The sequence below is a fragment of the Ovis canadensis genome, chromosome 3 (genome assembly GCF_042477335.2).
Source record: "Ovis canadensis isolate MfBH-ARS-UI-01 breed Bighorn chromosome 3, ARS-UI_OviCan_v2, whole genome shotgun sequence".
NCBI classification, from domain to species: domain Eukaryota; kingdom Metazoa; phylum Chordata; class Mammalia; order Artiodactyla; family Bovidae; genus Ovis; species Ovis canadensis.
In genome coordinates this window covers 171802820-171820829 of record NC_091247.1, presented here as the reverse complement: position 1 = coordinate 171820829, position 18010 = coordinate 171802820, and the positions used below count along the sequence as shown (strand labels likewise).

The 18010-nt window shown below is 36.3% G+C and overlaps 1 protein-coding gene across 1 annotated transcript in view; it reads left to right on the top strand.

Moving 5' to 3' along the window:
- The window catches only part of CDK17 (cyclin dependent kinase 17), a 109521-nt gene that overhangs the window by 77822 nt on the left and 13689 nt on the right, over positions 1 to 18010 (top strand). The window contains exons 5-9 of the mRNA XM_069585104.1: positions 2628 to 2753; positions 14216 to 14272; positions 15192 to 15306; positions 16058 to 16152; positions 16471 to 16533. Coding sequence (XP_069441205.1) covers positions 2628 to 2753; positions 14216 to 14272; positions 15192 to 15306; positions 16058 to 16152; positions 16471 to 16533 — 456 coding nt within the window. The remainder of the gene's footprint in view (positions 1 to 2627; positions 2754 to 14215; positions 14273 to 15191; positions 15307 to 16057; positions 16153 to 16470; positions 16534 to 18010) is intronic.

The following is an 18010-nucleotide window of genomic DNA, read 5'->3' as shown; positions in this document are numbered from 1 at the left end:
TCTTGGGTAGCCCTGCATGGCATGGCTCATAGCTTCACTGAGTTATGCAATACCTTCGCCAGGACATGTGGGTCAAGAAGCAACAGTTAAAACCGGACATGAAACAACTGACGGGTTCAGAATTGGGAAAGGAGTACAACAAGGCTGTATGTTGTCACCCTGCTTATTTAACTTATATGCAGAGTACATTATACGAAATGCCAGACTGGATAAAGCACAAGCTGAAATCAAGATTGCCAGGAGAAATACCAGCGATCTCAGATATGCAGATGATAACACCCTAATGGCAGAAAACAAGGAACTAAAAAGCCTCTTGATGAGGGTGAAAGAGGAGAGTGGAAAAGCTGGCTTGAAACTCAGCATTCAAAAAACTAAGATTATGACATCCAGTCCCATCAGTTCATGGCAAATAGAAGGGGAAAAAGTGGAAGCAGTGACCGATTTTATTTTCTTGGGCTCCAAAATCACTGCAGATGGTGACTGCAGCCATGAAATAAAAAGACACTTGCTTCTTGGAAGAAAAGCTATGACAAACCTAGACAGCATACTAAAAAGTGGAAACATCACTTTGCTAACAAAGGTCTGTATAGTGAAAGCTGTCGTTTTTCAGTAGTCATGTTTGAATGTGAGAGTTGGATCATAAAGAAGGCTGAGCGGTGAAGATTGATGCTTTCAAATTATGGTGCTGGAGAAGACTCTTGAGAGCCCCTTGGACTGCAAGGAGATTAAACCAGTCAATCCTAAAGGAAATCAACCCTGAATATTCACTGGAAGGGATAATGCCGAAGTTCTAGTACTTTGGCCAACTGATGTGAAGAGCTGACTTATTGGAAGAGACCCTGATGCTGGGAAAGACTGAAGGCAAGAGGAGAAGATGGATTCAGAAGATGAGATAGTTAGCATCATCAACTCAATGGACATGAATTTGAGCAACCCCTGGGTGGTAGTGGAGGACAGAGGAGCATGGCGTGCTGTAGTCAACGGGGTTGCAAAGAGTCAGACACGAATTAGTGTACCATCTCACACGCTAGTAAAGTAAGGCTCAAAATTCTCCAAGCCAGGCTTCAGCAATACGTGAACCGTGAACTCTCTGATGTTCAAGCTGGTTTTAGAAAAGGCAGAGGAACTAGAGAGCAAATTGCCAACCTCTGCTGGATCATCAAAAAAGCAAGAGAGTTCCAGAAAAACATCTGTTCTGCTTTATTGACTATGCCAAAGCCTTTGATTGTATGGAGCACAATAAACTGTGGAAAATTCTGAAAGAGATGGGAATACCAGACCACGTGACCTGCCTCTTGAGAAACCTATATGCAGGTCAGGAAGCAACAGTTAGAACTGGACATGGAACAACAGACTGGTTCCAAATAGGAAAAGGAGTACGTCAAGGCTGTATATTGTCACCCTGCTTATTTAACTTATATGCAGAGTACATCAAGAGAAACGCTGGGCTGGAAGAAGCACAAGCTGGAGTCAAGATTGCCAGGAGAAATATCAAGAACTTCAGATATGCAGGTGACACCACCCCTATGGCAGAAAGTGAAGAGGAACTAAAAAGCCTTTTGATGAAAGTGAAAGAGGAGAGTGAAAAAGTTGGCTTAAAGCTCAACATTCAGAAAACGAATATCATGGTATCTGGTCCCATCACATCATGGGAAATAGATGGGGAAACAGTGGAAACAGTGTCAGACTTTATTTTGGGGGGCTCCAAAATCACTGCAGATGGTGATTGCAGCCATGAAATTTAAAGACGCTGACTCCTTGGAAGGAAAGTTATGACCAACCTAGACAGCATATTGAAAAGCAGAGACATTACTTTGCCAAGAAAGGTCCATCTAGTCAAGGCTATGGTTTTTCCAGTGGTCATGTATGGATGTGAGAGTTGGACTGTGAAGAAAGCTGAGTGCTGCAAAATTGATGCTTTTGAACTGTGGTGTTGGAGATAACACTTGAGAGTCCCTTGGACTGCAAGGAGATCCAACCAGTCCATTCTGAAGGATATTGGTCCTGGGTGTTCTTTGGAAGGAATGATGCTGAAGCTGAAACTCCAGTACGTTGGCTACCTCATGCGAAGAGTTGACTCATTGGAAAAGACTCTGATGCTGGGAGGGATTGGGGGCAGGAGGAGAAGGGGACGACAGAGGATGAGATGGCTGGATGGCATCACCGACTCGATGGACGTGCGTTTGAGTGAACTCCGGGAGTTGGTGATGGACAGGGAGGCCTGGAGTGCTGCGATTCATGGAGACGCAAAGAGTCGGACATGACTGAGCAACTGAAAACTGATATGGTATAATAATGTTAAAATTAATTCCATGGTGATTTTTTCAATGTAGGCACTCAACTCAGTTGTAGAACATCATTTCTGTAAAATAAATTGCATTGTATACTTTTGCTTACAGTAAATATGTTTGCTTTCAGTATATTACATGCAGCTTCCCTAGTGGCTCAGACTGTAAAGAATCTGCTTATAATTAATATAAATACCTTTGTAATTGCGACAAACATTTTATAGTTAACTGATTGCTAAGCATTAATATATTAGAGCTTATGAATTAAAATGTCAAATGCCCTTGTTGTCTCTGTTTGTGGTTACCTATATAGATCTTCTTTTTCTTGGTTTTTAAAAGGATTTAAATAAGCGGTTATCACTGCCTGCAGATATCAGAATACCTGATGGGTATCTTGAAAAGTTGCAGATAAACAGTCCACCATTTGATCAACCCATGAGCCGAAGGTCTCGGAGAGCTTCCTTAGTAAGTTTTTAAGTCTCTTATACCTACTATATTAGATCTGGTTGTTTGATTTTCTGGTTATAAACATTTTATATTAATTTTTATATTGTTAATAGCTAAAGTATATTATCTTTTTTTCTGGATTTTGTCATTTTCCCTTAACGTTTTAAAGATGCTATATTGAATAGAATTTAGGTTTGTTTTATTTTTTGGTAAATTTTACTGATACATACTAGATGTACAAAATATGTACCAGGTATATAAGTATGTATTAATATGTACTAGATACACAGAAAAGTACATAAACCTAATTGTAGAGCTTCATGAATTTTTGTAAAGTTAGCATACGTGTGTAACTTGTATCCAGATAAATAAAAGAAAATCCCCCAAATTCCAGAAAACTCATCCTGCCACTTCATTGTTCACTTCCACCCTCCCTTCCTCAACTTTGGCATTATCTCTGCCTTCTAATGCCAGAGATTAGTTTTACCTTTATGTTTTTCATTGTTTTGATTATGTTTATAGTGTTTAATATAAAGAAAGACTTCTTTATCTTGATTTACATACATTCTTATTAATTTTAAAAATGCGTTTGATATTCTTTTCTTGATTATTCTTAAACTTTTGAACTTCATGTAATTATGAATATACAAATGCTTAAAATACATTTTATACAAATAAGATATATTACACACATATATATAAATATATACACATACAAGTTCATATGTATAGTGTAGAAAAATATCCTATTACATATAGAAGTACACCAATATGTATTCTTCTGCAGTCGACTTCTTTTGCTTGGCGTTAGTTCATTTGGGTTATTGCATGTAGTTAGGTTATTCATGTGTTCTTTTTGTTGCATGGTGTTCCATTGGTGAGTGTACTATATTTTATTCAGTCTTCTGTTGATGAACGTTTACATTTATGTTATTTTTAACTTTGGCTATTATCAAATATTGCTTGTATCACCATTCCTGATTATGTGTTTTGGTTAACATATGTAAGCATTTCTGCTGGATGCATACCTAGGAGTGGAGTTGTTGGGTAAATTGTGTGCACATGTTCAGCTTTTCTAGGTGTTGTCAAAGTTGGTTCCAAAGTGATTATACCATTTTACATCCCATTCTAGTTGCTTGCCATGATTTTTTTTGTACTGTTTTCTTCTTTTTCAAAGAAACTTTTAAATTTTTCTGATGAGTGTATAGTGTTATCTCATTGTGGTTCCCCTGAAGTAGGAAATGGCAACCCACTCCAGTATTCTTGCCTGGAACATCCCATGGGCAGAGAGGAATGGGCTACAGTGGGGTCGCAGAGAGTCAGATCTGACTGAGCATTCAGGCATTGTGGTTTTATTTTTCATTTTCTTGATGGCTTAAGTTGAACACCTTTCTAATGTTTATTGGCCATTCAAATATCCTCTTCTTTGAATTAATTGTTGAATTTTATTATTTCTTTTCTGTTGGACTGTCTGCCTTTTTCTGATTGATTGTTGAGGAATTCTTTATACATTCTGTATAAAAGGCTCTTTTCAGTTATGTATCTTGGTCTCCTGTTGTGTAGCAGTTGACCCAGCACTGCTTTTTGAAAGAATAGCTTTCCCTGTTGCAGTGTCATCTTGACATAAATTCAGGTGATTATGTATGTGAGGATCTCTTTTGGATGACTTCAGTTCTATGTAGAAGTGTATATAAAGTGCTATGGGACAATTAAAGAGCAAGTAAAATGTCTTTGCACATCACAGGCTTACAGAGGTGATAGTGCTTAAGTTGGCTTTAAAAAGGTGGGTAGGAATTTTGTCAAGTTGACAGTTATTACAAGAGTGTTCTAAGCAAAGGAAACTTCATGTAGTAAAACCCAGAGAATGTGAGTATGTTGGAGAAATTATAATTGGTATGAAGTGTGGATATGGAATAATTTTAAAGAATAAGCCTTGAAAGGATAGGATAGATCTAGACCAGTGGTTCCCAACCTCTTTGGCACCAAGGAGCAATTTAGTGGAAGACCGTTTTTCCATGGACAGGACTGGGGGGATGGTTCATGAGGTAATGTGAGTGATGGAGCGGTAGATGCAGCTTTGCTTGCCTGCTGCTCACCTCCTGCTGTGCAGCCGCTCACTTCCTGCTGTGGGGCTGGGTTCCTCACAGGTTGGGGACCCCTGCTGTTGACTTTAAAAAGCTTCAGCTGTCAGGCCAATGAGTTTGGACTTCATCCCATGTAAAAAGAAGGACCTCAGAGACATTTATTTAAACAAGGGCTGACATAATCACATTTTTGTTTCATAACTGTTGCTTCAGGAAAAGTGTAAACAAATAGAACAAGAGAAAGACTAGAGGCAGGGAAATGAATTAGGAAATGAATTCATAGTTAAGGATGATGTGGTAGTCATGTGGAAATGGAAAGTAGAGCCCAGATGCTAGGGACTGTGTAAAGATAAAATACTCAGGACTCAGGAACCACTTAGTACTAAGGAGGAGGAGAAGGGGGACAACAGAGGATGAGATGGTTGGATGGCATCCCCAACTCGATGGACATGAGTCTGAGTAAGCTCCAGGAGTTGGTGATGGGCAGGAAAGCCTGGTGTGCTGCAGTCCATGGGGTCACAAAGAGTCAGACACGACTGAGTGACTGAACTGAGTACCCACTTAAACTTTGGGTCTGAAGAAGGAGCCACTGATGAGTATTGTGTCACTAACAGTTGTTTTATCTTTTTCTTATATATTGTATCGTGGAATATTTTTATCTGCCAACAACTTCCATTTTGGTTGCATTTTCTAAAGAATAAAATTACCTAATGCTGTATAATATGAGCACATTATTATTTGACATTCACCAGTATACAGTAGGGGCTTCCCTTATAGCTCAGTTGGTAAAGAATCTGCCTGCAATGCAGGAGATCCCGGTTTGATTCCTGGGTCAGGAAGATCCACTGGAAAAGGGATAGGCTACCCACTCCAGCATTCTTGGGTTTCCCTTGTGGCTTAGCTGGTAAAGAATCCACCTGCAGTGCGGGAGACCTGGGTTCAGTGCCTGGGCTGGGAAGATCCCCTAGAGAAGGGAAAGGCTACTCACTCCAGTATTCTGGCCTGGAGACGACTGAGCAACTTTCACCGTTCACTGTTCACTAGTATACAGTAAGGTTAAAGCTTGGTTTTGGTATTGGTTTATGGATCATCATAGTTTTACATCACTGCTTAAGACATTTTCATTAACATAACTTTGTCATTTAATTACCAGGTTGAAAGTGTTCTTTGGTTATCAAATTTTACTAAAGATTGGTACTTAGGATAAATTTTAGAATTAGTAAATATTCAGTTTGGGACTAAAGGTATGGTTTAATCACCAAAGCTATCATCTAAGACTTATCTTTTTCAGTGTATATGAAATTAAGGAAAACAGTGCCCTTTAATGAATGCTGAATGACTGGAGTTTTCACTGTGTTGAAAGTTCCTATCTTAATTCCCTTGTTTTTTTAATCTGAAATGGCTTACCGATTTCACATTAATCATTGCAGCTCTGTTTTGGTTTTCATTGGTTCATCATTCTTTTCATTGTTTATCTTTTTTTTTTTTAACTAAAGTCATGGTTTCTTTTGAAGTATATTAGAAAATTATTCTTAATACCCTAGGTTTATATGTGAAGGGGAGGGATTTAGGGAATCCGTGGAAAGGAGATGGGAAAACGAAAATACTCTCCACATTTGTTAGAGCTTATGTTTCCATGGATGATATACTCTTAAAAACATTTTTGTTTCAAGACAAAATATAAAATTTTGTCTTTCTAAAAGGATAAACTTTTTTTTTTAACTTAAAAATTTTTATTTTGTGTTGGGGTATAGCCAGTTAACAATGTTGTGGTACTTTCAGGCGAAGAGCAAAAGGACTCAGCCATACATATACACATATCCCTTCTCTCCCAAATCCCCCTCCCATCCACCCTGGCACATAACCTTGAGAGTTCCATGTGCTTTATAATAGGTCTTTGTTGATTATCCATTTTAAATATAGCAATGTGTACATGTTTATTTTTGTACTTTTAGTTTGCAATGTATAATAAGTAGAGTAGTAAAAATAACATAAATCACTTGAGTAGGAGGTAAGAAACAAGTCTGAGTTCACTTCTGGTGAAGATACAGTAGGGCTGACTGGTTCTTCTATAGAATTATGAGCATCAAGCTCAGTTGGATCCTCAGTATCATTTGGCTACCCTATTGTATTTCTTTGGTTAATTCTTCTCTCACTCTAAGCAGATGACCTCTTCCCACTACATGAGCAAGAAGAGAGAAGCCACTAACTAGAAACCCTCTCATTTTCTGAATTACAAGTGTGCAAATCTGCCTATAGCTATACTAACTCTACTCTAATAAGTTATTTTGGAGTAGTTATAGATTTACAGAAAAATTTAAAAGATCATATAGAGAGTTCTCATATACCACATACCTAGTTATGCCTATTATTAACATTTTACATTACTCTAGTACATTGTCACAACTTAGGAAACCAATGTTGGTACATTACTATTAACTAAACTCCATACTTTATTCAGATTTCCCTAGTTTTTCACTAATAGCTTTTTATCCCCAGGATCCCATCTAGGACACTACATTACATTTAGACGTTCTATCTTATTTTAAAGATACTGGCTATTGGATTAGTAAAGTGTTATTTAATATTCATTTATAGTTGATAAGGAATGGAATATTCTAACTCTTAAAATGCTTAAACTAATGACCAGTGGGAAAGCCCATAGACAGGTCGTGATTTATTAGAGCATTGTTACACTTACAGTGATGGCATGCCCCATGGAAATTTCGTAAGAGTGTTAAGTGCAACTTTAGTAAACTAAGTCTATATAGGAAAGTTTGTCTCATTTTATTGAATTTTAGGTTATATGAATTCTAAGAATATGCCTCTTCCTAAACATTAAGTTTTGGGTTTCTCATTCATGGCTTTATCAATATAGATTATACATAGCCGTTATTTCTAAGGACAGGTGAGAAAATAGGGTATCAAGTCCTGATGTCTTTCAGAAGTGATTTTATGGTGTGGAAATGAGGTTCAAAGTTCACCCACAATTTAATTTACCTATGGCATATTATGGACAGGGGTAAGGTAATATTTTGTAAGACAAATGATCAAGTAGAATAGAGATTCTCAGTTGACCTACCCCAGTCTACCTGAGTAGACAGACATTTCTATCAATAACAGTAACTTGGTAAATCTCACAAGGCGGGAAATGGATAACTGAAAAATCGGTCTTTGCCTCCAGTGTGTTTTATTTATTTTTTTTTCCAGTGTGTTTTATGTGCATATTTACTCTTAGAATGGCATCTAATAGAGTTATTGCGCATGTCTTAGTTGTTGTCAAGTTCATTTAGAATTGCATTGCCAGCATGCAATACCTCTTTATAACTTTGGTAGAATGATTATACTCTTAGACCAAAGTAACGAAGAAATACCCTATAATAATCAATGCTACTTACAGGTTACTCGAAATTACAGGAAGGCTATTATAAATTATAACTTATTTTATTTCACTTTCATGTGCTTACTATATAAGAACTATTTTTAAATTTTTATTGGAGGACAATTGCCTTACAATATTGGGTTGATTTCTGCCATACATCAATATGAATCAGCCAAAGGTATACATATGTCCCCTCCCTCCTCCTGAACCCTCTTCCCACCTCCCTCCCCACCCCACCCCTCTAGGTTGTCACAGAGCACTGGGTTGAGCTCCTTGTGTCACATAGCAAATTCCCAATTGCTGTCTGTTGTACATATGGTAACGGTTCTGTGAAGACCTACAAGACCTTTTAGAACTAACACCCAAAAAAGATGTCCTTTTCATTATAGGGGACTGGAATGCAAAAGTAGGAAGTCAGGAAACACCTGGGGTAACAGGCAAATTTAGCCTTGGAATACGGAATGAAGCAGGGCAAAGGCTAATAGTTTTGCCAAGAGAACGCACTGGTCATAGCAAACACCCTCTTCCAACAACACAAGAGAAGACTCTACACATGGACATTACCAGATGGTCAACACTAAAATCAGATTGATTATATTCTTTGCATCCAAAGATGGAGAAGCTCTATACAGTCAACAAAAACAAGACCGGGAGCTGACTGTGGCTCAGACCATGAACTCCTTATTGCCAAATTCAGACTTAAATTGAAGTAAGTAGGGAAAACCACTAGACCATTCAGGTATGGCCTAAATCAAATTCCTATGATTATACAGTGGAAGTGAGAAATAGATTTAAGTGACTGGATCTGATAGAGAGAGTACCTGATGAACTATGGACTAAGGTTCGTGACATTGTACAGGAGACAGGGATCAAGACCATCCCCATGGAAAAGAAATGCAAAAAAGCAAATTGGCTGTCTGGGGAGGCTTTACAAATAGCTGTGAAAAGAAGAGAAGAGAAAAGGAAAGATACAAGCATCTGAATGCAGAGTTCCAAAGAATAGCAAGAAGAGATGAGAAAGCTTTCCTCAGCGATCAATGCAAAGAAATAGAGGAAAACAACAGAATGGGAAAGACTAGAGATCTCTTCAAGAAAATGAGAGATACCAAGGGAACATTTCATGCAAAGATGGGCTTGATAAAGGACAGAAATTGTATGGACCTAACAGAAGCAGAAGATATTAAGAAGTGGCAAGAATACACAGAAGATCTTCATGACCAAGATAATCATGATGGTGTGATCACTCACCTAGAGCCAGACATCCTGGAATGTGAAGTTAAGTGGGCCTTAGAAAACATCACTATGAACAAAGCTAGTGGAGGTGATGGAATTCCAGTGGAGCTCTTTCAAATCCTGAAAGATGATGCTGTGAAAGTGCTGCACTCAAATGCCAGCAAATTTGGAAAACTCAGCAGTGGCCACAGGACTGGAAAAGGTCAGTTTTCATTCCAGTCCCAAAGAAAGGCAATGCCAAAGAATGCACAAACTACCGCACAATTGCACTCATCTCACATGCTAAGTAAAGTAATACTCAAAATTCTCCAAGCCAGGCTTCAGCAATATGTGAACCGTGAACTCTCTGATGTTCAAGCTGGTTTTAGAAAAGGCAGAGGAACCAGAGAGCAAATTGCCAATATCTGCTGGATCATCAAAAAAGCAAGAGAGTTCCAGAGAAACATCTATTTCTGCTTTATTGACTATGCCAAAGCCTTTGACTGTGTGGATCACAATAAACAGTGGAAAATTCTGAAAGAGATGGGAATACCAGACCACGTGACCTGCCTCTTGAGAAACCTATATGCAGGTCAGGAAGCAACAGTTAGAACTGGACATGGAACAACAGACTGGTTCCAAATAGGAAAAGGAGTACGTCAAGGCTGTATATTGTCACCCTGCTTAGAAACACTGGGCTGGAAGAAGCACAAGCTGGAATCAAGATTGCCGGGAGAAATATCAGTAACCTCAGCTATGCAGATGACACCACCCTTAGGGCAGAAAGCAAAGAACTAAAGAACCTTTTGATGAAAGTGAAAGAAGAGAGTGAAAAAGTTGGCTTAAAGCTCAACATTCACAAAATTAAGATCATGGCATCTGGTCCCATCACTTCATGGGAAATAGATGGGGAAACAGTGTCAGACTTTATTTTGGGGGGCTCCAAAATCACTGCAGATGGTGATTGCAGCCATGAAATTTAAAGACGCTGACTCCTTGGAAGGAAAGTTATGACCAACCTGGATAGCATACTGAAGAGCAGAGACATTGCTTTGCCAACAAAGGTCGGTCTAGTCAAGGCTGTGGTTTTTCCAGTGGTCATGTATGGATGTGAGAGTTGGATTGTGAAGAAAGCTGAGCACCGAAGAATTGATGCTTTTGAACTGTGGTGTTGGAGAAAACACTTGAGAGTCCCTTGGACTGCAAGGAGATCCAACCAGTCCATCCTAAAGGAGATCAGCCCTGGGTGTTCTTTGGAAGGAATGATGCTGAAGCTGAAACTGCAATACTTAGGCCACCTGATGCAAAGAGTTGGTGATGGATAGGGAGGCCTGGTGTGCTGGAATTCATGGGGTTGCAGAGTCAGACAAGACTGAGCGACTGAAATCAACTGAATGTATATGTTTCCATGCTAGTCTCCCAATTCGTCCCACCCTCTCCTTCCCCCACTGTGTCCAGAAGTCTGTTCTCTATGTCCTGTGTTTCCATTGAAAGTGAAAGTGAAGTCGCTCAGTCATGTCCAACTCTTTGTGACCCCATGGACTGTAGCCTACCAGGATCCTCGCTCCATGGGATTTTCGAGGCAAGAGTACTAGAGTGGGTTGCCATTTCCTTCTCCAGGAGATCCTCCCGACCCAGGGATTGAACCTGGATTTCCCACATTGTAGGTAGACGCTGTACTGTCTGAGCCACCAGGGAAGTTAGGTGTCTCCATTGCTACCCTGCAAATAGGTTCATCAGTACCATCTTTCTAGATTCCAGATGCATGCATTAATATATAGTATTTGTCTCTCTCTTTCTGACTTAACAGTGAAATATTACTCAGGTATAAGAGCTATTTGAACAGGAGTTTGTTTGGTTTTCCAAAAAGCTAAGTATTAGAGCAGTGAAGTATCGAAAAAGATTATCTTCATTTGAAGCAGAATTAAGATTTTATATTGTATTAAAATGCAAAGTGTATTGTTTCAATCATACAGCTATTATTTCTGTTTTTATTAGACTTTAAAAACATTCTAAAATAATCTAGGGTGAAAGTCAGTCTAGATTGTGAACTTATGAGAGGAGGAATCATATCTGTCTTCTTCACTCTATCTCCAGTACCTAGCATTATGCCTGGTAAATGTTGAATAAATGAGCTTTGTCTTTTGTCCTCTGAATAATTTCCGTAGGAGAGTGTGTCAACAAGCTAGTCATTATGTCTATTGTTAATCTTGTCATGCTCAGCAGATAAAAATGCAAGCAAACTTTTCTAGAAATTCCATATAAAGATTCAGTTAAGCAGTAAATTGGATATAATTACTAAATTCTAAAGGTTGGGAATCATTAAAATGTCGTCAATCCAATTCAAAACCTGTTTAATTGGGTTGTGGCAGACAATTCCAGTATTTACCCTCTTTTTAAAAAGCATGCTTTTAATATATTTTAATGATCTCACTAAATTTCACTATTTAAAGAGTGATTCTTTTTAATGTTAATATTCATGAATGTTAATATAGATGCTATGCTGTATAGTTAATATATCTCTTATATTAACTATAAGACTATTATCTCTTATAGTTTATTCCTTGTATACTTTATATGATACGATAATCTCTACATCAGTACTGTGTTTACAGTCTTGAATTTGTAGTTCATTTATCCACTCTTTAAAAAAAAAAACTTTAGCATTTTTGTGAAAGCCACCGTTAGAGAAAAGTGTACATGATCTTATAAGGACATTCTAGTATTTATTCACTTAAGATTAAAAAAGGGAATAAGAAAATTTCCCAACTCCTAATAAGAGAAATTTCCCAGGGAATTCCCTGGTGGTCCAGTGGTTTAGGACAATGTACTTTTGCTGTTGCAGGCGTGGTTCAGTCCCTTGTTGGGGAGCTAAGTTTCCACAAGACGTGGTGTGGCAAAAAAAAAAAAAAGGTTCCTTGCTTGTAGTTATATTTTTCTATGGACTTCTCACTGTTACAGGTGATGACATTTTAATTATATCTTGGGGGGGGGGCATTGATTATGTTGTTCAGACTAGTTTCCATTTTTTCTTGCTGTTCTTTTTCCTTCATAAAAAATCAGGTGAGATTTGAAATTCATGTCAAAATAGTTCCATGTTTGTGAATTTAATCATCTGAATTCTAGAAAATAGGTATAAGAAAATAAACACTGTAACATAGTTTGTGTGACCTTGGCAGTTAGCCTTTTTAAAGTGTTTATGTGAGATCTTTTAAGTGTTATGTGAGATCGTATGTAAATAGACTATAGAAAAACCACAAAATCAAAAGATGATTCAGAATCAGGTCCTCGTGTTTCAAATGGTGGTCTCTTTGCCACATTTCCCATATTAAAATTAAAAAACTCCTATTTGTATTTGGAAAGTGTTGTCTATTGTAGTTTTATTATCCTGTATAATTATTGACAATAGAGAATAAGGACTTAATATCTGTCAGTCATATATAAAATAGTGTGTGGGTGTATGGATCATGATGGGTTCCAAAAATCTCACTTATTTAATTTTTTTTTGAAAATACCATATATAGGAAAAAGTCCTTAAAAATACACAGAGAGAAGCAATTTTTCAGTCCTTCAGTGATACCACCAGTACCACCTGTGACCACAGTTTTTATTAGTTTACCAAAATTGAATGAGTACCATTGAATATGCAGTTTTCCTCATGGCTTTTAAAGTGATATATATGTCTTGTAACAAAGTTCCTTGTACAACAGTTCCTTTGAGAGGCCCCTGATACTTTTGACTGTCAGTTTTGGGCAGTTTACCTTTTTTGTTTCAAGTGGTGAGTGATGTTAAGTCAAATTGTCAAGTATAATTTTTATTTTGTTCAACACCTCCAGAAAAAGTATATCTGAACCTCCAGAATTTGACATAGAATTTAATAATCCAGCATATACTTTTCAGAGTTATATCTAAAAGAACATTATTCCTTTCATTGGCTACTTAAGGGCATTAGTGTCACTCTGATAAGTGAAGTTTTAGATTACTGTTCCCCTTTCCACTATCTACAAAGGGGATACTAGAAAGGAATTTAAGAAAATTCTTATTCTCTTCTTTTTAACTTTTGCCCCCTATCTCTGCTCTCTCGGTCTCTAAATTTTTATTGTTTTGTTTTTTACCCTAAATCTTTTGTGTTAGGTGGTTTTTTTAAAATTACTTTTTAAATACTGGGTTTCCATTGCATATTTGAGTATTCCATCTACCTCATTTATCGACTCCGTACAAAATAGTCAAGCTCAAGGTTTAAAAGCAGTGCTTTTCAGAACTCACTTTTAAAGCCTTTTGTGGGGGATGGAGGAGACTGATTGAGACTTATATTACTTCTTCTGTGTCAGCCATTTCCTGACTTATCATAGAGTATGACATGTAGTTAGCTGTCTTACTATATTTCGATGGGAAAAGTGTTTTGTTTGCAGGCCTTCCTAGGGAAAACATAAGATTGATGAAGAAAAATATGTAGGAAAATTGTTTATTTTGTGATTTTGTTAAATCATGTAGGTACCTTTTATAAAATCCTTTTATATCCTAAAATGCCTGTGATATCTTAAAATTTCAGTCTTAAGGTAGAACAGAAATTTTTCAAAGCAGAATGTTAATCGATTTGTAAAAAAGATGAGTTGACAGTTTTAATAGTGAACTTTGTTTTTGAGCCTTTAAATGTCCCAATTTTTAAATTTGACAGATGTTCAACTATTTAATCAGATTTGTCTGTTCCAAAACATTCCCAGAGCAGGAGAGTTTCAGATATTGAGGCAGAGAAGAATTGAAATTTTAAGAATACTAAATTTATAATTGTTTGCTTTCAGTCAGAAATTGGGTTTGGAAAAATGGAAACCTACATCAAATTGGAAAAGCTTGGAGAGGTAAGTTAACATATTTTTCTTATTCATCACCTAAAAGATTGTATCTTGTCCTATAAAGGCAATAGAATGTTAGAAGGAAATACCCTTCAATTCTTGAAATTATTCCATCAGTGTGAGAAGAAATGAATTTTTAAAATAGCATTGTAACTTTTTGTTGATGCACAAAATATTGTGCTTTTTTTGGTAACAAAATAGGCATCTATCTTTTAGTTTGCTCCTTGGTACTCTGTGACTATGCTGTCATATGGGAAATTCCATGTGTTTAAACTTGTGAAAAATAAAAATACTATCTGTAAAGCTAAAGACATATCTTAAAGGTTAAGGAAATTCTTGGCTCATTTTCTTGAAATGAAATTCAAGGTTTTCTTGAACTTGCTACTAGTACTAGTTTTGAAATGGTCTGCTTCCCAGAGTGATAAAGTGCAAAGAAAATAATAGAATTAGTTAATAGGGAAGCCTTAAGGGAGTTTGAGAACTGTCTTCGCAACGATAGAAGATATCTGTAGAATACATTTGGTTTTTAAAGGAGAGCTCTAGCATTCACAGATTCTGAAAATGGGTAAAATTTTAATAATATGTTAGTTACAGTTTCAGTTTTCACCTTAAGTTTTCTTGCTTAATTTCCTCAATCTTCACATACCATTGTAGTTATAGTTAATACAATACTTTTAAATTAAATATTCTTCTTATGTTTTTACTTTTGAAGTACTCTGAAGGGTTGTAAGAGTAGGGAAGCTGTGCACAGGGAACTGAAAGTCCTCTTAGCTGTAGGAAAACCAAGACTAGTCATGGTGGAGTTTTCTCTGCAAGATGGAATTTAACACATGGTTAGAAATTAGAAATTTAGTTAGGGCTCTTTCTTGTATTGATGATATAGACTCATGCTACTTTCATGTATCTTTCAAAATATATTTTGTAGGGTACATATGCAACAGTATATAAAGGAAGAAGTAAATTGACAGAGAATTTGGTGGCCTTGAAAGAGATCCGGTTGGAACATGAAGAAGGTGCACCCTGCACAGCAATAAGAGAAGGTATAATTAGTACTTTCTGCGAGCAGAATGCTTTATGAAATTTATATAGAACATTTTAAAACCAAAGCCATGTAATAAGAGTTCATTTTTTGTAAGTACAAAGAGCTCAGGTATAGAAATAATACATGACTGGAAAATAATATGCCATCACAACTAATGGCATCTCGTTGAGGAAAAAGAATACAACAAAATGAGGCCCTGGGGGTAGAAGCAATATCTAAAGCTAAAATATTTAACAAAATGGGATTAGATATATTATCATACAGCTTATGATGAAATACTAGGAAGTCATAAGATTACTGTCATAGACAAATACTTGGCATTGGGAAATGTTACATATTGGTGCATGGAGGAAGAGCTGGCCATAAATAGTGTATACAGAATGCAAATATATTTTTATAATGGTACCATTTTTTTAAAGGATTATCCAGAAAATGGTTTGAGGCAACTGATAAGCCAGTTTGGAAGAAGAAAACATATCTTGGGACAGTCTCAATAAGTTAATATTTGAGTGGAAAAAAGGATGTTATGGAGAGTATTAATGTAGTATAGGGAATAATTTAGAAGTATTAAAAATATCAAACCCAGTACCATAAAAGAAAAGAAAAAATTCTTCTAAAATTTCTACTACAGATCCCTTTGGATTGTTTTAAGAGACTCCTAAATTCAGGCATTCGTATGTTAAACTTAGGGTTCTTTAAAAGACTGGCTACCACAGACTAAATAATTGGCTTTCCTTCCTGTTTTGCAGTTTCACTACTAAAGGATCTAAAGCATGCAAATATAGTAACCTTACATGACATTGTTCATACAGACAAGTCTTTGACTCTGGTCTTTGAGTATCTGGTAAGCATTTCATAAAACTTCAGTATTTAATTTTGCTATAATAAAACATACAGATTGGATTTTTTAACAGCCCCAGGGACATTCTTGTTATTAGCATTTAATTATGTGTGGTACATTCAGGATCTTTCTTCAGAAAACAACTAATTTTTTTAAAAAACAATATTTAATACCTGTGTATAACTGAATCACTTTTCTGTATACCAGAAACTAACACAACATTGAAAAGCAACAATACTTCAGTTTTAAAAAGCAAACTTATTTTTAAAAACTAAGTAAATGTCATGCCTTCTCAAAACTATGTTGCTCTATTTTTTTCAGGATAAAGATCTAAAACAGTACATGGATGACTGTGGAAACATCATGAGTATGCACAATGTAAAGGTAAGCTTACTGTGTCGTTTAAAATTGTGTTTAGAGATGAACACTTAGGCAGAGACAGACTGCACTGCATTACATAATGAAATACGCCAGTCTCATAACTGTTCTGCTTCGGAATTTTTTGTTATGCATTTTAAATAAGCTGAGGTTGTCTGAACACATTTACTCAGAACTTCTGTTTGCTATACTGTAGTATTTCCTAGAATCAGACCTTTTTTGTAGAACTACTTCATTTTAAAATTTTTTATAAGTACTTCGGAGGAATTTGAGGTTTCTGAATAGGAGCCACCTGTTCTCCTTGCTTGGCCCTTCAATAAACTTTTAACCTTTTTCTGCTTCAGAACAGAAAAGTCTTCTGACATTTCCTTTCACAGTATTATTGGTTCTCTTGGATATATATAGAATACATTTACAGGTATATTCTGCTTAGAAAGATAACAAGCCTGTTTTATCAGAATCCAAATGTTTAAGATAAATGAAAATGATACAGTGCATTTTGCAAAGGGCCTCCTTTAAATGGCAAAGTCCTCATGTTTACAATGGTATTTAATTATAAAGCAACTTTTGAAGGTGCTAATCTAATGAGTAAGGTCAGGAAGCTACATAGGTATTATGAATACTAGGCTGGAAATACCATTGTGCACTATTAAGAGGAAAAGTAAGATAATTATGTTTTCTTACCTGAAAAATATGTGAAGATGCAAGTAATGATAGAAAAGTTTGACATAAACTTTGTGCCAGATAAAGCCCCAAAATAAAAGGAAGATCAAGTAAAAACCCTTGATACAGTTGTGTTCTTACAGCAGGTTTCTTTGACTGGATTTACTCCAAATTTAGCAAAGATCTGTTTATCCAAACCCACTCAATGGTTCATGAGACTGTTCTGGAAATAGGCTGTCCCAGCTGTGGTTTTGCGACAGTTCCAGTTCTATAGATGCTAACTTTTAAACTTAAGATACTTTTTTAAATAGTTAAGTTTGTTATAAAGGAGAACCAGTTTCTTTTACTATAAAATAGTTCAAAATATATGGATTGCTAGGAATTTTAGAATAGGGCATTAAGTTTTAAGTCTCTTTTCCATATAGTTTCTATGAGAATTGTTCTTATCATATTTTATGTTTTATTTAGCAAGGTATTGTAAATCTCATTTGTGTTTACTTCTGCTTATGGCTTTTATGTTGTTTTTCCTGTAGTCATATTATCAGTAATTTGGAAATAAAGTTGTCCTTAATTATCATAATTTGACTAAGATTTGAGAAGTTTATTTGTCGTAAGCCAGGTCTACATGCCTGAATTAAGTTGAAAAGTATTTTATTCTCAGTTAAACATAAAAAGTAATGAGAATATTTGGAAGTAATAATTTAAGAGTTTTCAAAATACAAATACGTAGAGTATAGAAGCCTGCTAATTACAATTTCTTCCGGCCCACTGTTCACCTGCTGCCTTGGCTTATTCTCGAAGTTCTAATGCTATTTTTCAC